The following is a 23,435-nucleotide window of genomic DNA, read 5'->3' as shown; positions in this document are numbered from 1 at the left end:
TATTATTAAGTTACCAAGCGTCTTCAACTTTTTGAACACTTTTTTTTTTTTTCATTCCCATCTTATGTATATTTTTGCTATGTTTTGAGAAGCAGTATGCTACCATAGTCTTTCAATAAATGTTAAACCACAGTTAAAAGCAAGGCACTATGTAAAGTAATGTGAGCAGTTGGCTAGTTAGAATTTTAAGCCATCATTAAACTGGTTAAAAAATTATATTTTCAAAGCACAGCATACAAATATCTGAGATTTAAAAATAGTTCTTTCTGATTTGGTATATATATTTTTTTTTATATTTTAATGGAAAACAGTGTATTTAGTCTGAGATGTGAAACTGAACCCCACAGGAATTTAATAAAGAGCATCCTGTTCCAGCAGTGGATTGTTCAGCATTTTAAAAACTCAAGCCAGACAAGATGGAATTCACCAAAAGACTAAATTAATTTACCTGCAGCAAGCTTACCTTGTCTTTTAGTTTTAGTGTACTTGCTGTATATCACCCTTGGCTTTTGTTAAACTCTTATGGCAAGTCTTCTACCAAGTGTTTTAAATTACTGACAAGAAGAGATTCAGGTGAACAACATCAATTTGATAAATAGCCCACATACCAACCTTTAAAACAGAAAAAAGATGGTTTGTGAGTCATTACCCAGAAAGAATGAAGCAAAATCTTAGAGTTTAGAAATATATAACACTATGCCTGCTTACAGAACTGGGATTTCTCACTGTATGCAAACCATATTGAGGCGTTTGACATGTAGAATAAAAATCAAGGCTTACAGCCTTATAAGCTTGAGAGGAAAAAAAGTATAAGAGGGGAATAAGGCCAAAGAAAATGACTAAAAGAAGCCAGAAAGATTCACTCCAGAGGGAAAAAATCAAGGGAAATATTAAAGCTGTAAGTTGCTCTATTTTATAATGATTTTAGAGGAGTTAGCCAACCACAACTAAAGCACGAGTTATTAAAATACTACACATTAAAACAGACAAGCTGTGGGGATTGCATGCAGTTTATATTACTGGTATAAAACTTGTCATTGTAGTTGGATGCCTAAATTATTATGCTATCCAATTAAATATAGCCTTTAAAGCAGAACTTTGTCCACCAGTAAAGCAAATGCAGCCAATTATGTTAAGATGCTACTTTTAGGGTGTGGATTTATTTATAATAAACATGACAGCTGTTTAAGCACAGTGGAAAGCTATGGTGATGATTACATTGCTGCATCATCTGAGCAGTACAACAAATAAAACCACTCTAAAGGTTATTGCAGTCTTTCTTCACCTTGATTCCTCTCATGTACCAGTGTCTGGGATGAGATTAGCTATATGTTACCTTTACAGATAAAAAATCAGATGGAAAAAAGTCTAGAGCTGTAGATAGTCTTTCTCTTCAAAATACATAAATGTAAAGGCAATGGGAGCTTCTGTAACAACAACAACAAGCTGAAATTGAAAGCCTCATTGTAGGTTTATACAGCTGCAGCATTGACTTTAAAAGCACACTCCTCAGGCAAAGCAGCATCCTGAAGCAAGATGGTCCCTGAGTAAGCACCTTCTCTTCCATTAATAGTCTCTTTCAAGTGTGGTTTCTGGTCCTGCACTGAGCGCCTGAGAGGAGCCCTTCACCAGGCTGTACCCTCTACTCTGACAGACTTCTTCATCTAACAAACTCCAGTTGTTATGGCAAAATCACAGAGGGAGGGGAGGAGAAGGTGCTTTCAAGGCTCAGTCTCCTGTGCCTCTGGCTTCAAATGGGTTACAAGGGCCCTACTGAGGTAAAGCACCATCTGTGCCCGTGCTGAGGATGCCCTTTGTACCAAAACAGCAGCCTCACAACAGCAAAGGTTAAAAGCCCAAGTGTTGAATGGAAGCCACTCAGAGACAAGAGGCCCTGTGACAATGTTTTTCAGTTGTGTACCCATGAAATGCAGCCATGTGTCACACACCTGACAGATTCAAATCCCTGTGGGCATCCCTTTATGGTAACATCTCATGGGAGGCAGATAGAGCCTGGCACACTGTCCTGCTCCATGACCACATGTACCCACCCAGTCCTGCTAAAGATCTCCTGTGAGAGTCCAAGCAATTTACTTAGCCCTTGCTCCTCTTCTGGAGCCAGGTCATCTCTGGGCTTTCCAAATGTGCTAAATGCTACAAACAAGGCATGCAGGAACTTGGCTGTTTTGTGCTTATTGACCCTGAAGTAGTTAATCTGTTATTTGGGGGTACACACCATCACCTTAGAGACAAGCTTTTCTCTGAATTCCATGACTGGAAACCAGCAGTGTAACAGAGTTAAAAATGATTTGAGACTTTTTCCTTCTGGGATTTCTTGGGGTTCTTTTCGTGTATTTTTGGGGGAAAGCTATCCAATACAACTGAGACAGTTTTCACCAAAGTAGATCATGTTTCCTGAGAGACATCATTTAATAGGATACACAGTGCAGCTCTAGGGGTACATTTAGGAAAGTTCATGTCATTCCCACCCTTATCAGTAGAAGCCACATGCAGACAGAAAGGGGAGAACTGAGGCATTTTGTGTTGGAGTGGTTCCTCTCAACACATACAGCAAAAAGTTAGTCCAAGCCACCAAAAATCCCTTTTCCTGAGAAATAACAAGAGTGGTGTACAGTGGTTATCTATGCCTGGATTACTGTCTTTGGTCTTCTAGCTGCCTAAAGTTAAGTATCTGTTACTCACAAGCAAAGGGAAGGTGAACCAGGTAGGATTTATGTAGTGCTACACCTGAGACTGTGCAAAATGGACAGTGCATTTCAACACAGCACCTCTCCAGGCTTGCAAGAGTCCACATGAGACACGAAGATCAGTGGGATGACACAGGTGCAAGTAAGTATCACAGGGAAACTTTGCTAGTTTGGCTCAACCTTATTCAAACAAACAGAAAAATGAAGTTTACACAATCACTATAAGCTCCAACATGCATGCTAGCACTTGTGGTGGTGTTTGGGAGAAGATAGTTTCAGGTATTTTGGCTGGCACTTGAGCATAGCATCAACACCTTTAAGGACCAGAACCAAAGGAGGTTCTTTCAACAGAAAATTACCAGTGGGTCTCCTTGTGTTGTTTTGTAAAATAAGCAGGGAAGCAGGTGCATAAGGATGTTCTCAGAGGTGCTTTAGCAGGGCTCACAAACATCCTGGGTCTCTTTGTTCCATCCTGTTGCCTTTCCTTCAGCTTCTTGGTTCATAGCAAGAGCACAGGACAGCATCTCTCTCCTGTCTTTATGATAAAATGAAGTGTTAAGTGACTGGCTTGCAGTGCTTGTACTCCACCTCCACACCACGTCACAGTCTGGCTCAAACACTTGCAAGTCCTGTCTACAGCCTTTTGTTTTCAAGTGTGGGAAATGTTGGGGACCATTACAAAAAGTACCAACAATTGACAGACACATGGTCCTGGTAACAGAATTTAGACATCATTGTTTCTCTTGTGCAAAACTAATACAGAAATTACTTAAACATAAACCCATTTTTTGTGCCAGATCTCTTATAAGTGATTGTAATTAAACTGGAAATGCCCCACAGGCAACCAACAGCATTTTCATCTTGTTCAGCAACATGGACAGTGGGTTTGAATCTGCCCTCAGCATGCTTGATGATGACACCAAGCTGTGTGGGGCTGTCAGGGCAATCCCAAGCACGAATACAGGCTGGGGAGAATGGACTGAGAGCAGCCCTGAGGAGAAGGGCTTGGGGCTGTTGGATGCTCAGCATGACCCAGCAGTGTGCCTGCAGCCCAGAAAGCCAAATGTGTCCTGGGCTGCATCCACAGCAGTGTGGCCAGCAGGCTGGGAGAGGTTATTCTGCCCCTCTGCCCTGCTCTGCCCATCTGCAGTGCTGTGTCCAGCTCTGAGCTCCCCTACATAAGAAGCCCATGGACCTGCTGGAGCAAGGCCAGAGGAGGACTACAAAGATGATCAGAGGGCTGGAGCTCCTCTCCCATGAAGACAGGCTGAGAGAGCTGGGGTTGTTCAGCCTGAAGAAAAAAGGGTTCTGGGCTGACCTTGTACACCCTTCCAGTACCTAAGAGGGGTTCTGCAAGAGAGCAGGAGAAGGACTTTTTACATGAGCATGTAGGCATAAGACATGGGGGAATGGCTGTACTGTGAGACAGGGTGGGTTTAGATTAGCTATTAGGCAGAAATTCTTTACTTTGAGGATTGTGAGGCACTGGTTGCCTGGAAAACCTATGGATGCCCTGGAAGTGTTCAAGGCCAGGTTTGGATCAGGCTCTGAGACATCTGGTCTAGTGGAAGGTGTCCCTTGTCAGGGAAGTTGGAACTAGATGATTTTCAAGATTCCTTCCAGCCCAAACCATTCTGTGATCTTATGAAACTGAGAGGCAGCAGCAGAGGAAGAGGAGGGAGGCCATCACTGGGAAAGGACAGTCATGGGACATGGAGCAGAGGGGGAACATCAAAGGGTAACTGCTTCCTCATTTCCACTGACAGTGGAGAGGTGTTTTCTCATATATAAGGTAGGGATGTATCCATGCAGTAGAGATCAAACCTATTCTTAGAGGTTAATGCATGGTTAAATTCTTTGCTACATACAGTCAGCACCTGCTGAATCTCTGCCTGAATTCTGCTGTGTGGGTTATAATACTTTTTTCCTTCTCATGTTCAAGTCTCACCTTTGAACTTTATTTTACCTGGCAGTCACCTCTGATGTTTTATTTCAGTAAAGGAAACAGGCGTATTTTGTTTCAGAAAATATAATGTTGTTTTCTTGTACTTTCATTTCAGCAAGCCATGTGCAAGTGGTCAAATCCTTTGAATTCCAGAAAACCGATTCCCATAGCCCCACGTTCCACCCAGTTGACTTGAGGTAGAATCAATTAATCTGTCAACAGTTCTTAAACACAAAGTTACCACCAATTAATGAGGAGAAGGGAGAGGAGAGAATAAAAGGTAAAATGAAGACAGCTTCCCATTTTTGCTCAGCAAACCTGAGCTGCCAGCAGATAGAAAACTGAATTTCTGGAACAATTTTCTGCCTTTCCGTCCACGGGGCTTCTAGTAGTTAATGTGTTGAAATGATCTCTTCCTTTTCTTGCCCTTCACTCTCAAAAACATTACAAAATAGGAAGCTCAAGCTAATGTTGAGAATTGAAGATTAAAATTAGACTTTCCTGCCAAAAGCATCTCTGCACCAGACACTAAATCTGCTATTTTTATCAACTGTGCCTTCTGTACCCCATGGAGTACAAGATTGCAAAGGGCCAAGGAGAAAATTCATTATTATTTTTGTAATAGAAATATCTATATTTTAGAATGCATAGAGCACTCAAAATTTCCCCCCTGCATCAGTATTAGCAACATGCATTTTAATCAATTAACAATAAATAATTTTAAGAAATGCTAGGGGGAAAAACCCCCTCAGGTTTCACTACAGCTGTGAATATTACAGGTGGGAATTTCTGTACAAATCCCAAGCGCACTGTGGCTTAGCTGGTAGCTTTATTTCATATGATCATAGAATGATTTGGATTGGAAGGGGACCTTGAAGATTGCCTAGTTCCAACCCCTTTACCATGAGTAGGGACACCTTCCACTAGACCAGGATGCTCAGAGTCCAATTCAATGTGGCTTTGAACACCTCCAGCAATGCAGCATCCACAGCTTGTCTGGGCAACATGTTTCCATAACATAAAATAGACTCTGTCCATCTCCCCTGAAAGCTGCCTTTAGGTACTGGAAGGATGCTCTAAGGTCAGCCTGGAGCCTTCTCTTCTTCTGGCTGAATAGCTCCAACTCTCTCAGCCTTTTGTGCTGGGTTGATGTGGCCAGAAATGTGTATTCTATCACCATCTGTTGAAACTGGGTGGGGCAGTGATTCCTTATCTCCGTGGCACATACACCTGCTAATGGGCCATCTTTAAGACAAGGTGAGGCAATCATCTTTATCTTTTCCACAACCCATCCTTCCTCCAGGAAGATATCATCTGCTGCTGGGCCACTCAGTCCCACTGTATGACTGATAAAATTAATCATCCCACTGGGAGATGCTCCAGCCAGGGGGAGAAGCCACGCCTTTCCTACCTAGATAAAAACTGAGATTTTGAACAGCAAGATACCTTCTTTTCACTGGATTCCAGAGGAAAATTGGACCTTTCCACATCATTCCTGGACCTTCAGAGGAACACTGCACCTTCTACAGGAGCACTGCTCCAGCTGAACCACATCTGCCACTGCAGGAGGATGCAGCCACCATTTAATGGGACTGCTACCAACACCCTGACTGACTGGGTGTCAGGTTGTAATCTAACTCTGTCAGGGTTGGGATTGTTCTTTGTAATACTGTATTTCTATTTTAATTTTCCTAGTAAAGAACTGTTATTCCTAATTCCCATATCTTTGCCTGAGAGCCCCGTAATTTCAAGATTATAATAATAATTTGGAGGAAGGGGGTTTACATTCTCCATTTCAAAGAGAAGCTTCTGCCTTTATTGGCAGACACCTGTCCTTCAGACCAGGACACCTGTGTTCATAGGAGAGGTGCTCCAGCCTTCGGACCGTCACAGAGCATCCAGCTCCAGCATCCAGCTGGTCCATGTCCTTCCTGCGCTGGGGACCCCAGAGCCGGACACAGCACTGCAGGGGAGGTCTCACCAGAGCACCAAATACACACTCAGTACATCATTACATTAGCAGCAATTATAATATATAATTAAATAGATTATTACAATAAAGTAACAATTATAGTAGTTGTGCCTAAAGACGATGTCGCGTATCATGGGGCCACCCTGAGGGAGCCCGTGAGGCGGCGGTGGCCGCCACGCCCCGCTCCCGCCGCGCTCCCTGCCCGCCAGGGCGCTGTCCGCTCCGCACAGCGCAGTCTCTCCGCCCTCCCCGGGACTCCCGGCAGCCGCGCCGCGCCCGGAGGGCGGTGCTGGGGCAGGCCCGCCCCGGCCCGGCCCGGCCCCGCGCCCGTCGCCCCGGTGACGGGCAGAGCGGCCCGGCCGAGGCAGGCGGCGGGCGGGCCGGGGCTCGGCGGCACCGGGCTGGCTCCGCCCGCAGCGCCGCGGTGAGTGCGGGCCGGGGGACGGCGGCGAGCCCCCTGGCCGGGCCGGGTTGGTGAGGTGAGGCCCGTGCCCGGGGGCTGGGCCTCCCTGGGGTCCTCCCAGCACGGAGGAGGTGCTGCCGGGCTGGGCGGTCGGAGCTCTGCTCCCTGAGAGGGGCGCTGCTGGCGGCCCCCAGCGCGGTTCGGGGGCGTGGGTCGCTAGCGGGGGGAGCTGGCGTGTGTGGGGAGCAGGGACCCTGCCTGCTTTGGCTTCATTGGGTAGGGCAGAGCCGGGCCTTGGCGGCCTCAGAGCTCCGAGGCTGGTGAGAGGAGGTGAAGTTTTGTTTGGGAGAACCGGGGTGAAACTCGCAGGCCGAGTTTCATCGCCTGAGCGAGCGGCAGCAGCGCCGTGCTCCCCTTGGCGCTGTGAGTGTTAAGGAAGAGGTGCTGCGCACTCTTGGGAGGCGACTGAATGGCAGCAGGTGGAACTGAAATGGAAACAAGCATGTTTCCATTCTCGAGACTGAGAGGGGATCTCATTAATGCATGTAAATATCCCAAAGGTAGGTGTCAAGACCACGGTGCCAGACTCTTTTCAGTGATGCCCGGTGACAGGATAAGGAGCAATGGCCATAAACTGAAACACAAGAAGTTCCAGCCCAACATAAGGAAGAACCTTTTTACACTGAGGATGGCAGAGCACTGGAACAGGCTGCCCAGAGAGGGTGTGGAGTCTCCCTCTCTGGAGGCATTCCAAACCCTCCTGGATGTGTTCCTGTGTCACCTGCTCTAGTTCACCCTGCCTTCACAGGGGAGTTGGAATAGATGGTCTCAGATGACCTTTCCAACCATAACGATTCTGTGTTTTGTTGAAACTTACAGTGGCACAGATGCTGAAAGATGAGTGGTTCGTGTTCCTTCTCGACACTGCCCAAAACTGGAGACCTGAAGTTCAGTAGCCCTGAAACCTGCTGTACTGCATTGTGGGAAAGGGCTTCATGGGGGTAGGAAGAGGTAGCTGGCATGGTGGTAATCTGCTGAAAGAGTTGGTGTGAGTTATTTTGGTTTGAAACCAGAACTAGTTTGGAACAAAACAGGGGATAATACTCAGAGCAAACTGGAGTTCTTGCTTTGATATACCCCATCCTGAATGCCTTATACACATAACTGGAACAATATATTAGTTTTTTAATGAGACTTTTTTTATTAAGAAAAAAGTAATTTTAGGCAGTCTGTTTCAAAGCACCAGTATTTATTGTCAATGTTACTGACTTCTTTCTTGCAGCTGAGCGTCCTGCTTTTAAATAACTGCTGGTCTTTGATTAGAGTGATGGATTTGAGGTTAATCTCAAGAACTAGACCCACCTGTTGTGGGACCTGATTACTGGCAGCTTTAGTAATACACAGTCACTACCGAGAAGGTTCTTGTAGCAAAATTTGTTTGTTGTTTTGTGGTTGGATTTGAGTTTGGTTTTTGTTTTTGACTTTTAAAATCTGTATCAGCATACATTCTGTGCTTTGCAGTACTGCTGGTTTTGATCATTGAGAACTGTACTGTGCCACGCAAACAGTTTTGGTGATTTCATCAGTTACTCTAAACAGGTTGGTAAAATTTGATTGTGGGTGTTTTGCTTCTCTGCATGGGAGGTCTTATTGGGTTATATATCCTAGTTTCTATTTATTTGAGAGTAGTTTGTTTAGGATACAAATGTAGAGCTCTTGGTAAAGCCTGGTATTTGTGTATAAGAAATGTAGGTGATTTGCAGCTATTCATTACATTTTGAGATGTAATTCAGACATCTAAAGTAATATAAAATTGCTGCTAGTGTTTAAAACACCGGTAATACAGTGATGATTTGTTCCAATTCTCTAATATTTGTTCAGATTTGTTAAATTTACACAAATTATAGATTCTGTCAAGCTATTGTATTTTGTCCTCTATTTGTCCCTGCCTTTAATCTTTTCTTAATCCTGTGTAAAGAGATTATGTGCAGCATGTCATTAGGAGTATTGAACAAGCTGTTGTTTAGACTAGGATTTCTCTTGTCTGTTTGGTAGCTGTTTTGACAATTTCACATTTTGGAGCTTTGCATCACTGAGGAAATAATATCATATGAGCATTAGTATAGAAAAGGCTACTCCAAAGGCTTGTTTTAACCAGAAAAGCTAGATTGGGCCCTTGCTTTTCCTCAGGTTGGTACAAAAGACAAAACTGAACTGCAGATTTGAAAAAGAAAATACAGGTAGACCACTGAGGAAAAAACTGCACACCTGAGCTGGGTATGGGTGGTGTAAAGTACAAAGTATGCAGAAGTCTTTTGCAGTGAAATGTGCATCTCTGGAGCATTTATGTTCTAATTATCATGTTCTATAATTCCAGCACATGTCAGTGTGGGTTAGGTGTGACGGTACACAGACATTGTTATCAGGGTATGTGGTTTTCACACCTTGTTTTGGCATTTCCATGGAGTGGATTTGACACTTCCAGCTGATCATTGAAGGAATGCGCTGACTTTTCTATACTTTACTTGATCAGGTGTTTTTGTACCCTAAAAGTTAAAGTATACAGCAGGAAAGGAGTAAGGCAATAACATATTACAGAACAAAATTACAGAACAGACAAAATTAATAATAAGGTCTGTGATGTGTAGTACTACACAGAATCTCTGGAGAGAAGGAGCACTGTGTGAGGTTGTTTTGATTGCACGTGCCAAAATACTAGAATTGGACAAAAGGAATAATTGTAAAAGCATGTGATTAATATATACTCCAAGGAAAATTACTTGGAAAGCTGATAGGATTTAGGCACCAGAATTAGAGCATTTAAAGGTCAAAAGTTGAGGTTTGTGTCTAGATCTTGTTCTGTTTATTGCAAATACAAGTTTTCCTCATACTGCTTTTGGTCCACTTTGTTAGAGAGCAAAAGGTTGAGCATGAAATGCATGCAAATTCTCTCAACTTTTTAATGTAACTCTAGGAGTTCAAGCTAGGGCCATCTGTGGCAGATATTGCTGAATCTCCTCAAAAAAATCCCCATACCTTAAACGATTCACAATATTTTTTGAAAGAGAGAAACACAAGCACCCAAAACTTGTTACATTTCACTTTGCATGATACACCTGTGTTACACCTATGCACAAAATGCATACACAGTTCTTCACTGCTGATGCTTTAGATGTGATACTGTGTTTTAAAATGGATATAATTATATCCTCAAAGTTTTTGTGTTGGTTTGTTTTTTTAATATATACATAGAGCTAACCATTGACAACTTGCACGATGGGTATGCAGAAAGTGTCTTAACTTGGAATAAACACATTTGATCATCTGCTTATTACCAGAGTCAACAAATAACCTTGTTGTAAAAAGGCATTATTGGTGATATTAAAGACTAGAGTGCATGCAGACATTTTGGGGAATAAGTTATAAAGCTGAACTCTGAGAAAAACAATTTGCTTTAATGTATGAGAGCCCAATTTAAAATCTAGTCATAATTTGAGGTGTCTGTTACTTTTTGTTAAATCTGGTTTTCAGCTTTGTTTCAGAATACGCTGTTAGCCAGAAATCTTATTTCACTATAGCTGTGGTTTAGGGAAGGTGTAGATGGGTATGGAAGAAACTTCATCACTTTCCTGACAAAATGAAGGTTGCCTGGTGTAAAGATTATAAATTGAGATGCCCACTTGTTGCTGGCATCTTGACAGGTGATGTGAGATTCTTTCCTGGTTACAGAAGCAACATGGAGTAACACTCTGTGTTATGACTTCTTTGAGGAAGCAGCATATCAACTAAGAACAGCTTAGAAACATTGGTCTATTGTCCAGGCAGCTGTTTCCTCTACATAGCAGGCTAGTCTGCTTGAAAATGTGTATTTCACACTCCTTGAGAGGCCAGTTTTCTTGTTATTTTGCCAGCCTGTAAATCTCAAAGCCTGAGTCTTGTTATCAGCTGAATCAGAGTTTCTTAATCTGTTTGAACAGACCAGACTGTAGCTAATTCTGTAATAAGGATAAGGACTATTGAGTTGCATGCTGAGTTCTCCAGCCCCTATAATGGTAGATTGATGGTGTATTCCCATTGATTTGAGTTTTATTTTGTATTTTCAGACAGCAGAGGCAAAAGGGGGAGGATGCTGTTATTCAGTTAACATTCAGTGTTTGTTACAGTGAGTAAGTGGCACAATGGGAGGTTATTAATTTTTCCTAGTCCTGCATGAATAAGTGGGTGATTCTTGTGAGTTTGTGTGTTTGACATCAGTCAGCTGGCCTTCATCTGAAGTGTTGGTGACAGATAGTATTCTGTGTAATGGAAGCTGGGGTACAGATTCAAACTTGGATTGGGATTCAAATTAATATTTGCATGGATTCAAATATGGTGATTCAACATTGTTCAATATGGATTCTTTTCCAAATGACAATTCAGATTTAATCCTCCATACCAATGCATCTAAGCTCTATGCTTCTCTCTGCAAACCTTGTAAAACTGAAAAATAAACTCAACTCTTCAGCCATTACTGTGCATAAGAATTATGTGAACTTCAGAGCAAGATCTCCATGTACATTTATAACAAATCAGTTTATGTGGGTGAAGAATGCAGTGGTTATCTTGCTGCTCCACCTCCCTTCCTCACTAACTTTTAAGCATAGAAAGCCTGCTTGCATTGCCAATCCAAAACACAGTGTTTAGACAATAAGTTTGCCATGGCACCCTGTGCAAAATTTGTGTCCTTATGTTTTCCAAAACTTAGACTGTGCCTTTGTTATAGTTCTGGAAGCTGCTGCCGTCTGTAAATTCAGAGTAAGGGCTTCCATCAGAATACACTAGCTTTAAAACCACTTTGCTGGTTCTAGGGCAAATTATGACAGTAACCTTGACTCTCCAGTCTCTGCTTACTCTAACCCTAATTGTACAGTAGGCACCTTCTGTGGTTTGAAACATTTTAAGGAACTGATCACATTTAAGACTATTTAAAGAGCACATGTGGCCCTGGAGGGTGTTATTGTTTGATACAAATAGTAGTGTATCTCTTTCCTAAACTACTGTAAAACTACCTAGTCTTTTTTTTCTTTGTTTTAAGGATCTGTGTGAGAATGGCCATGTTCTTCTGTCTACCATTTTTCGTAACTGGATCTCAAAGTAGCTATAGTTTGGAAGAGAACAGTGAATATCCTGCTCAGTTATGAGAAATATTCATCAATGTAAAACAATCTGGAAGAAGATTTCGCTTAAGAAAATCAAAGAGCACAGAACCCTTTAATAAAACAGAAGAAATTTAGCATCTCATAAGCTTTTGGCTGTCTGAGTAATAAAAAAAATGAATCGTTACACAATTATGAAACAACTGGGTGATGGCACCTATGGCAGTGTGTTGATGGGGAAGAGCAATGAGTCAGGAGAACTTGTGGCTATCAAAAGGTATGTAACATCTCAATTCAGTAAAGGTGCTTGCAAAACTTTGGATTTTCACTTTTGACTTTATTGTTGTCTCCCATTTGTGTAGAATAGAATTAAGTCCCCTTTTAAAAGAAAATTAACATAACAATTTTTTTTAAAATTAAGATGTTTACCAAGGTGATTGTGAGTCAGATTTCTGGTAACTGATCAACAGAGAGACACATCAGTTTGATTTTCTGATTTATGTTGTCTTTTAAAATTGCGTGCTGCTTTTGTTCAGTTTGAACATGCTTCCTTCTAAAAATGTTGTTAGGCCAGCAAAGGTGAAGCAAAAGTGAATGTGATTAATTAGGGAGTTTATATGAATTGCAGGAATAGCAATGTTAGCAGGTAGATTTTAAATTCCATCCCAGCCCTCCAAATCTTTCTAAGTATTGCATTAAGTTTCTTGTGTTGCTACAGTGATAACAGTAACCATCTGGTCAGGTAAATAAAAGCTGTCTCCTTGGCTCTAATAAACTTAGAGTTCTGTATAATCAAGAGCATTGTCATACTTGCCTTAAAAGATGATTATGAAACAAGAAAAATTCTACTCAAGGCATGGGGAAGTTTCCCTTGTATCCCTAGGGAATTGCAAGCAGGATATAAAGTGTAAGTTGAAATACCAGAAATGGTATCTTGCTCAGATATTGATTTACTGCAGTATGATAATTGTAATATAATTGATTGACTTTTTCTTTAAGAATTTCTGAGAATTTCAGGTTTCACCATATCTTGTTGGTACTGTTACTGAAGTTAATATTAATCTAAGCTAAAGAAAGAATCTCCAATTGATTATTTTAATTATTCTTAGCAAAAGGAACAACATGTTGTGGAAAGTGGTTCATTCTTGTGATGTCAGGATTTGGAATTCTGTTGTGTGATTTTTAAGTTTGGGACTTGAGAGGGTAGAGTTTTGCTTGAAGATAATTTTGTTTTAAATGAAAATCTTGGGTTTAAATCTCTTCACTTTAGGTGCTAAAACAGCAATGACATTCACGACTTCATTCCAAGATGTGAGCAACACTAGATGTCCACATTTGGATTTATGCAGGATTTGCAAATAAATGTATTACACTGTTATGTTTAACAATTAGTTTAGAGGCTATGATGTTGCTTGAAGAAAAGAAAACCTTCTTTTTTTTTTAAATTAATATCTTGGAACAGATCTTTTTAAATGACCAATCAAGTCAGATGCTTAATTATAATAGAAAGAAGTCCAGATATTTTGCAGATTTCAATTTTTTTTTTTTTTTTTTGTTTTCCTAAAATATGCAACTTATGCATAAGGACCTGATTTTCCATATTATATGTGCAGTGTCATTGTTGCTTACTTTATTATTAAGAGCACAATTCAAATCATACAAAGGGTTTTATGTCCCTTTTACTTTGGAGTAATGTGTTCTCTCACTGTACTCTTGTAAAAAATTTTCAGTGTTTGATGATTAATTACTATACATTCTTAGCAATTCTAAACACTGACTTTGTTTTTAATTATATTGCTGATGGGTATGCTAGAATGCTTTAAATTGAGTTCAAAATATAGATAATGCAAGTCTGAGAAGATATAATTTTCTAATTTTAAAAGCATTCTGTACTGTTCACTGAAAATACTTTATGTTGGACTTTATTTCAGGATGAAAAGAAAGTTCTATTCATGGGATGAATGTATGAATTTGAGAGAAGTCAAGGTAAAGTGGTGAACATACCACATTTTTAAATAAGTGTCTGGTTAGGCTTGCATGAAGGGTACTGATCATGTCCATGCATAAGGCCAAACTCTGTGAACCCCTTAAATGCTGACAGATTTCACAAAACTGTGGGCTGCTGGCACTCTTAGAGGTCCTGCTGATTTATGGAATATCCCACTATTCTCAAGCAGCGGCCATGTCTCATAGCCAAACCTCTTATCTTTGAGAAAGGAAAAGAAATTTATTGTGTATGTGTGTATTTTTGTGGTTTACTATCCTCCTCTTTCATTTTACTTCCAGATTTCTAGCTGTGTATCCATTCCATGTATCTTGTGTTTAGGGCATCTGCAGAAAGCACTGGGAGTTTTGGCTAGCCAAGTGATAGAATAACACTTGAAAACTGGGTTTAAATTCCAAATAATTTCATGCTGATTTTCTGTATCTACAAAGCTCCTAACTAAAGGGCTTAAGATTTAATTTACTGGAGATTTCACACAAATTAGTATGTCAAAAATGAACATCTGAAAGAGAATCCTTCTTCATGAAAGTTTCCTGCCAAAAAGAAGGGGGAAAAATGCAGGTTTTCATATTCAGTTCAGCAAGCACAAGCTCTTTCAGCTTCAGATTTGTCTTTGGTTGTAGGGAATTAGGTTTTTGTGCTAATCTTACTCTGAGGTAATCCCTGGAAATAGGTTTAAAGTACTATTTTAAAGTACTATAAAGTACTACTGAAGTACTATTAATATAGTTGTTGCTTTTATTTGAAATTTATTCAAACTTCAGAGTTGTTCTTTAAAACAGATTACAAGACAAGTAATGGATGTATTGGGTGGATTCTGTGCTAGAAATTCTCATGTTAAAAATTTAGTTCTGGTAAGGAATCAAGGTCACTCTGGGGTTATCTGAAGCTGTATTTTGCTCTGTTTCAGTCTCTGAAGAAGCTAAACCATGCCAATGTAATAAAATTGAAGGAAGTCATACGAGAAAATGACCACCTTTACTTTGTGTTTGAATACATGAAGGAAAATCTCTATCAGCTAATGAAGGATAGGTATGTCTTTTTCTACAGAAAAGTAGTGTGCTATCATGCTTTATTTAATGATTCTCATACTACCTTGAAGAACACTTTGGGATTTCTGGTTTTGGCTCCTCTTGCAGCCCCATTGATGTGAACAGGAGTTGCTGCACCTTCTTCTCTGAGGGTAGAATTCTGCATTGATCTGTTACAACACTATATATTGTAATGGTTTTGGAAATAAGTTCGATCACTTGTTAACAGGAGAGTTTCCATGCCTTTGTGTACAGCCATGAGAGAAATTCCAAATAGTTGTGGGTTGGTTTTTTTTTCCTTCAATAGCCTTCATTTTAATTTATGAAGGAGTGGGTGAACACTATTCATGCTACTTTGGCTCGTGGGTTTGTCTTAGGGTGGGGATGGTACATGCATGCATCCTTGTAAGAATGGCCTGTATACAGGCTAACTCTGATGTTGCAATCTTGGACAAACACTACATAGCAAGGCTTGCAAGGTGGACTTCAGAACAGGACCTGCCTTTTCAATAACATTTTCCTTTGATTAACTGTTTGTCTGCAGTGTGATTTCCTTCAGACTTTGCCATGCACTTTTTCTCCTAACGTGCCAAGCTCTTGGGCTGACATCCTGAGGTGGCTGCTGGTGACGTCAGCAGTGTTACTCTGCAGCTGAGCAGGATTCCTCTTCTCAGGGCTCCCTTAAGGGCACCACTGGGTAATGCACCTACCAGAGCTGCACTGTGCCATCTCTGCCTTGCTACACCACTGTGCATTCCATGTTCACCTGGTCAAGCACACTGCTGGCCAGCCAGTTTCTACAGAGAGATACCACCATGAACCTCTCAGCACAGCAGTTCTGCTGCTGCACTTGAAGTGGTTGAGATTAAGGCCCAGTAGAGTTTTGAAATGAGAATTGCATCTCTCTTACTTTGACTTGGGTCTGTTTTCATGTGTTCATGATGTGTTAGGCAATATAAATAAACATGTGTGCTCTGAATTATGTAAGTTTTTACCCTGTTTCTTCACAGAAACAAGTTCTTCCCTGAGTCAGTTATCAGAAACATGATGTATCAGATATTGCAAGGGCTGGCTTTCATCCACAAACATGGTAGGTTTCCTACTAGAGTTTTAAGAAACTGCTCCTAGAGAAGTTTAATTTGCCTTCAGTGAACCCTGAAGGTGCCTGTTGGTGAATTAAATTAATAATTAGTTCTGTTCAGTATTATCAAATACCTAGGAACTGACATTTTCTTGTCCTTCTGATCAGGATCATACACTGTTCTCTGATTGTTAGCATCCTTCTTTCCTACCTCATTTCTCTGTGAAATAAATGAGAAAATTAGATTTTAAGAAAAACTTTCAATTTTAAGTTACAATATTAATATCTTGATTTGACCATAAGTGTATAAGGGAATACCAAGTATGATAAATATGAACATTTACATTTCACTGTAATAATTTCAACCAGTTTCTTACAGTCATTTTCAATTGCTGCATGCAGTGCTTTATTCTAACAAGTGGATTTCAATGAAATTAATGTATAACATAACAAATTGTGTGTTCCAATTAAACAGCAGAATTAATTTGCTTAGTGACTTAACCACTGCCCAGGTATAGAGGTCCTCAAGCCAACAACAAGCACTGAAGAAACTTTATTTACTAATTTACTATTTATTTTAATACATTTTATATTTTAATAGATTTATTTACTATTTGCTAGCTTTAATTACTAATATTAGCATTTCTGAGCAGGATTTGGGTATCCTTTATATCCAAATTGTTGTCACAATGATAAGTAACTAGCTAAAAATTATTCAAGTAATTTTATGAATCAAGTGTGTCAGATGCTCAATTTTCCATTATCCAAAACTGACAAAGCAGTTGTAGTTTTTGCAAAAGATTTCATTGTGACATTGGTTTTTTTGTTGATGTTCCTGCCATCCAATTCATTTTTTCTTAGTGTGCTAATGACAGTTTACATTTGTTAATTTAATAACACTTGGTGTAATAATTACTGGAGGGAAAATGTGTGCATTAGTTGAGGGAGGGTTCCAATTATTTTATATCAAATTAAAATTAAAAAAAATACTGCAAACCACTATATTATTCCAAAACATCCCAAATATTGGATTAGTCCTACTAGAAGTTGCTGCTTAAGAAGTAATTCTGTGATAATTTGTGATTCTTTTCTGTTTGGTCTTCTACAGGATTTTTTCATAGGGATATGAAGCCTGAAAACCTTCTCTGTAGTGGACCAGAACTTGTGAAAATTGCAGATTTTGGGTTGGCTAGAGAACTAAGATCTCAGCCACCTTACACAGATTATGTTTCTACCAGGTGGTAAGTATATCAAGAATTTAATACATTAGCTTAACTAATTACCTTCCTATGACCATTTTAACTTATTTATTATTTCCTTCCATGCTCACAGGTACCGTGCTCCTGAAGTTTTGCTGAGATCTTCTGTCTATAGCTCACCTATTGATATATGGGCAGTTGGCAGCATAATGGCTGAGTTATATACACTCAGACCTCTTTTCCCAGGCACAAGTGAAGTAGATGAAATCTTCAAAATTTGCCAAGTCCTAGGGACTCCAAAGAGGGTAAGGCTTAAAAAACTTCACACAATTTTATTACAAAAGAAAAATTAAGTTATTACAAAATATTCAGTGTTGTCTTTCAGAACATGCACATTGAATTATTGTTTCAATAAGTTTCCTGCAGACTTACTGTTTGCTCAACTGTATTTCTTTTCAGTTTTTGTTAAGGCATGTAATGCTAGTCTTTTGTTGTATATTAGCATCTGTTGTATATAATTTTGTGAAGTCTTGCTCTCCTCTGATGAAAGCTAGATAAAACTGTTTAATTTAGTTATTTAAAGCTATTCATAATGGAAAGCAAATCGGAAGTCTCCTAGGACTTAATTTACCAGAGCCAATTTTCTTTCCCTTCCTGAAAGTGCAATTCTTCTGTGCTGGCACACAGAATTTGAAGCTTGTACAAGTTACCATAAATAAGACAAATTATGCCTTTCTTATTTTTAAAGCATAAAAGAAACATTTAATCTCAAACACAGATGTCTCATAAATATTATTAGCAATAAGAAGTAATGGAGGGTGAACGTGCAGTATTTTAGAGAGGAAACAATTATTTTTGCTTTTTTTATGGATGAGCTAAATGCTATTTAAAATTACAAGGAAGATTTGGGTACTGCATATAAAAATTATATTCAGTTTAAAACTTGTTTTAGTAAATGGATGGAAGAACATGCAAGAAAATAATAAGGTTGCCTTCAAAATTTTGAATGAACTGAAAGAAAGACCATATGCTATTAAACATTTTCGTAGACTAAAATAAGAAATGGTAGATGTGCATCAGTATTTTATGGGTGAAAATAGAACATGGTGGCATAACTGACCAAACACAGTCCACCTAGATCTGAAAAATATAAGGGTGTGCAGAAAAACATCAGTTTCATTAGTGTTCTACTTATATAAAATACAGTATAATTCCTGTCCAGTAAAGGAGCTGTTATCAGTAGAGAAGTAAGGAACAGAAAACTTTAAAACAGAAATAGATTAAGCTTAGCTAGGAACATGCAGAGCTTGAACTGGTGGGAAAACATCCAAGAGAACATACTGAGAAACAGGTGCAAACTCCTGACAGAGCAAAGAGGAAAGGTCAGGTGGAAAGTTATAGATGATACATTGTGGAAGTGAAAATTGAGTCAGGAGTACTCCATGAAAATTGGTATGATGGGTAAAACAGTGCTTGCCATGACACAGTTGTGCCTCAGGAATAATGTGCAATAGGAGCAGTATTTTAAGATTTGAGTTTTCAAATGCATGAACTTTCTTAAGCAAATCACAAATCTAGGATAATAAGTGGAAAATTTTGATGTATATGAAGAATATCTGAAAGGCAGCACCATGCTGGCTTCTGGAATATTTTCAATGTACAGCATAGACAAGCTCTGAAGTGCAGGTCAGAGAGAGGTTTTCACTGTGTGCAGTTGCAGAGCAGCACTGAGCTGACTGCTGTGTTTTTTCTCTAACCTTACAAGGAGCTAACAAAAGCAAATCATGTTTAGAGTCTGTCATTCCCAGACTAGAAAGCTTATTCCTTGGGAAAGCAGGGAACATTACCAGCTCAGTATTCCAGAGAAAACTGTAGCCTTCACTAAAGACCTTAGGAGTTAAGGACCTTTTAAGTCAGGCCTGTAGGATCAGGAAACTGTAATTAATTACTTTGTGCCCATCATCTGCTGGGCAGACTTGAGAAATTTCTATCCTTATGACAATGCTATGGCATTCTTCTGGGACATGGCTGTGTAAAAGGTGTACTTAAATATTATGATGGGAGTTACCACAACAAATAATGCATTTGTTACAAGTACTTACATTCTGAAAAATGTAATCAGTTATTTTAATAGTCTGATTTTGCAGATAGTTTTACAAATATTATTTTTTCATATGTGCACTTTCATTTATTCCATTATCCTGCAATAATGAATTACAGGAATTATGGCCAAAAGCTATTTTCATTCCAGTTTACTTTCCTGTGTTTAAGTCCATAACACTGTACCAACGACTTATGTGAATCCGGGTGTTTTAAATAGTGACAGGCAACTATTTTGTTTTATTTTATAAATTAAGTTGCTTAATTTATTTTATAAATAAATTAAATTGCATCATTGAAGTATTGGCCGTGGTGATGCACTTGTGTGTATTTAATGAAAAAATTAATGACCATCTCAATAGGAGAGATTAATTAAATGAATTTTCATTAGTTGAAGGTTGGCAATGGCATTTTAAATAATTGCAATTTATTTTTTTAATATAAATATAAATGTATTTTTTCATTTTTGCTCTTGTACTGTTTTTACCTTATCCCTATGCTTCACCAGTTCAACATGCAGCCCTTGGTACTTTGTTATAAACTGTTGCTTTATGACTATTTCTAGCAGACAGAATGCCACCAAATAAAGAAGGGCAGTGCAGTGAAGGACCAAAGTCTTTCTTCATTCATTTAAATGAACAAACTGTTCTCTGAGGTGGAATAGGAAGTCACTTGAAATCTTGACTTTTTTTTTCAACCAGATGTGATTTACAATTATATTTGAGGATTTTTGGTTACCATGGACTGTGCTATCAAAGCTAAAACTGTTGTACATAGAGATGAGTAATGGCTATCATGGTGCCTTAAGACCAAACTGTATCAAATCAGTCCAGTTTGCCCTGTAGCAGTGTAATAAGCTTGGTGGATAGAGGAAGAGCACAAATTGTCATACCTGACAATTGTGATGCTGTCCCTCATAACATTCTCAGCAGCATATTTCTATACAAACTGCATGATAAGAGCACACCTGTTTGGAAAGACTTACACAGAGACTAAGCTTCACTGGCTCTTATTCAAAAGATGAATTGAATAGAACTTGAGTGGTTCTGCTGCTGATGAAATTTTTTTAATTGTATTGAAGGCTGTCTGCTGGAGTAGATTTTGCTACTTAAGATAGCAGGCTGAGAAGCATTATGTTAGCAAGATTAAAATTTAGAGGGGTTTTTTAATGTATAAAATTAGAGATGTGAAAGAAAGTTGAAAGAAACTTTTTCAGTAGTGTGCAGAATGCTGTACTTAGGCAGGAATAATCAGCTACATCAATAGCTGTGGATAACCATCCAGCTAACACATCTGTAGAAGAGGCCATAGGAGCTATTTAGTATACTGTATGTCTACTGTATGTTCTACACCATACCAGTGTGTAGAAAAAGGAGTATTGCCCATTAACAAGTGAACTAATCTTTCTGTTTTCCTTGCTATATTATATCAAATTTAGAGTTTTCCTTTTCAAGAGAGAAGGATCAGTCTAGAGAGGAAATAAAACTTAAAAAGCCTAGACCCTAGGCTTATTAAACAGACCCTATTTAATTCTGTACAAAGAAAGACTGGAAGAAAGGAAAAGAAATGCACCTTCCAATGTATAAAAAGGCCACTCTAGAGGGAAGAATCAAATAGTCCTTCTTGATATCTATAGCTGATAGGACACTCTACAATGGTAATTTATTTTTGTATGAGAAACCTTCATTTTCCTAAGCTTGAGGAGATTACTCTCTGGAGCAGTCTGTACAGAATGGTTGTGGACTGCCAGAAATTGGAAGCTTTTTGAGATTTAACACCTGTCAGGAAGAGACAAGGGCATGGAGTAAATGATCTCTTGAGGTCTTTGATAATCCTATAGTTCTGTATTCCAAGAATGCAGTTGTCAAACAGTGAAGGACTTCAAGGTTTACTTTTGGAAAGTTAAACACTTGGAAAAAAGTTCTTATCTGGTGGCCATGTTTTTTTAATGTTGCAATGCTGTCTAGTAGTAACTTAATCATTGACTGCCATAATGGTGGGATCAGTGCTGTATTGTATAGGGTGCATCATGGTTATACAGCTGTGGCATGGTGAATGGAAGGACCTCACCTCTGATATTTCCATGAAGAGGGTATGTTGAAGTCAGCTGCTGGGCTCATTTCTGTGGCAGATGGGATGTTTAGTACCATTCCTGGTACTGCAGCACTCTTGTCTCCTTCAGATAGAGTGTGTCCAAGTGAGTTATTCATGGTGATGGTTCCACCTTTAGCTACAGGAGACCTCAGCAGGACTGCCATTGGAGACTGATGCTGCATTCGCTGACGTTGTAATAATTGTCATGGAAAACAAGAATGCTTGTTTTCAGCTATACAGGAAGGAGCCATGCAGACCAAGCATGACTCAAGCTGCCTTAAATTTTATCTAAATACATCTTTATTCTTTTTTGGTTCTGATTTTTCTTTCCTTTGAAACAGAGCGACTGGACAGAAGGATACCACCTTGCTTCTGCCATGAATTTCCGTTTCCCACAATGTGTCCCTATAAGCCTAAAAACTCTCATCCCAAATGCAAGCAATGAAGCAATACAGCTTATGAGTGATATGCTGAACTGGAATCCAAAGAAGAGACCTACAGCAAGTCAGGTCTGAGCACATGAATGATTAAGTATAAGACTGAATTTTCTTGCATTGTTAAAAAATTGTAGATACAGAGACCAATTGATTGTCATAATAGTGACGACCACAAATGTCCTCCTCATTTTGAAAACTTTGGTGAGAATGAGACTAAGTGGTGAGAATACAGAGTTCTAAACCTGGCTCAGCAGACATCAGAAACTCTTCAGTAATTTCTGCAATGTTGTCTTCTGTATTAGCTTATCTTAAAATTTTATTTGTACAGGACAGAGAAATAGCTTAGCTGCAAGTCTTTCAGTTGTGTCTATCAACCACTTCTGCCACTTTTGTTTTCCTCCCCATCTGTACAAAGGGAGGTACTGAAAACTTTGAAAACTGCCTTTTGTGAAGCTGCAGATGGAATGCAGTATGGCAGAGCTAAGGATTATTTTTACTTGGAATGTAAATTGTACTAAGTGATAAAGAAAGAACTTCGTGAAGAACATGCCAATAGGTCACAAAGGTCACAGTTTTTTCCAAGTTAATTTTCAAAAAGCATATTTCAAGGACTGAAGATGGTTACATTCTGTGGATTTTTTTCTTTATATTATTCATACCTAATGTAATCCTATTTAGAACGTATAAAAGAGGAATACAATTGGGAAAGAGAACATATTGCAAATTACCCTAGGTGGATTGTAGTGTAAGTGATTCAGAAGCAGTTAAGCAGATGGTACCAAATAAAACAACCATTCCTCTCCACTTTATAAAGCACATCTATTGTACAGTGATGGAGATCTATCTGTAGTCCAGTACTATGTACCTCTACTCAAAATATTGTATGGTGCTTTATAAAAGCAAATAACAGCTTTTACCCAGGGGACTTGTTGAGGAAGCAGCTGCAGCAGTTGTGTAATCCACAGTCAAAAGGAAGAATTTAATGCATACACATGGCAGTGTGTTCAAAGGCAGCGATTCTTGAGTGCAGCTGAGGCAAAACATGTATTTGAGCACTAAAAAAGAATAGGATCCTACCCAGAAGGGTTAATAGAGTGGGTTGTTTTGATATAGGAGGAGGTGTGGTACTAGGGTGTGTTCATGCTCTGCATCTAGCAGAGGACTTGGAAAGATCAGAGGAAAGGATCAAAAATGCCTTAAGACAGATGCTGTGTTTTCTTTTAAACACCATGAAGGCAAGCAAGCACAGTGAATGTATTTTATCACCAGCAAAAGCTGGTTATAAGAAAAATAGGGGAGAAACCTTGCTCATTAACATCCTCTAA

At 39.3% G+C, this 23,435-nt stretch overlaps 1 protein-coding gene across 3 annotated transcripts in view; it reads left to right on the top strand.

The window, feature by feature from the left end:
• Nucleotides 1-6,924: 6,924 nt before the first annotated feature.
• MAK (male germ cell associated kinase) overlaps nt 6,925-23,435 on the top strand; it is a 28,862-nt gene continuing 12,351 nt past the window's right edge. For 2 of the 3 annotated variants that reach the window (XM_056484053.1, XM_056484055.1), the window contains exons 1-8: nt 6,925-7,049; nt 12,103-12,440; nt 14,095-14,149; nt 15,079-15,200; nt 16,210-16,289; nt 17,389-17,521; nt 17,613-17,784; nt 22,015-22,182. In XM_056484053.1, the coding sequence (XP_056340028.1) occupies nt 12,340-12,440; nt 14,095-14,149; nt 15,079-15,200; nt 16,210-16,289; nt 17,389-17,521; nt 17,613-17,784; nt 22,015-22,182 (831 nt within the window). In that variant the 5' untranslated portion in view covers nt 6,925-7,049; nt 12,103-12,339. Of the gene's footprint in view, nt 7,050-8,554; nt 8,628-12,102; nt 12,441-14,094; nt 14,150-15,078; nt 15,201-16,209; nt 16,290-17,388; nt 17,522-17,612; nt 17,785-22,014; nt 22,183-23,435 lie in introns of those variants that run through there. The other variant, XM_056484054.1, reaches the window with a different exon arrangement.

The sequence above is a fragment of the Oenanthe melanoleuca genome, chromosome 2 (genome assembly GCF_029582105.1).
Source record: "Oenanthe melanoleuca isolate GR-GAL-2019-014 chromosome 2, OMel1.0, whole genome shotgun sequence".
Taxonomy (NCBI): Eukaryota; Metazoa; Chordata; class Aves; order Passeriformes; family Muscicapidae; genus Oenanthe; species Oenanthe melanoleuca.
Note: the sequence above shows the minus strand (reverse complement) of the source record. Positions and strands in the feature narration are given on the sequence as shown.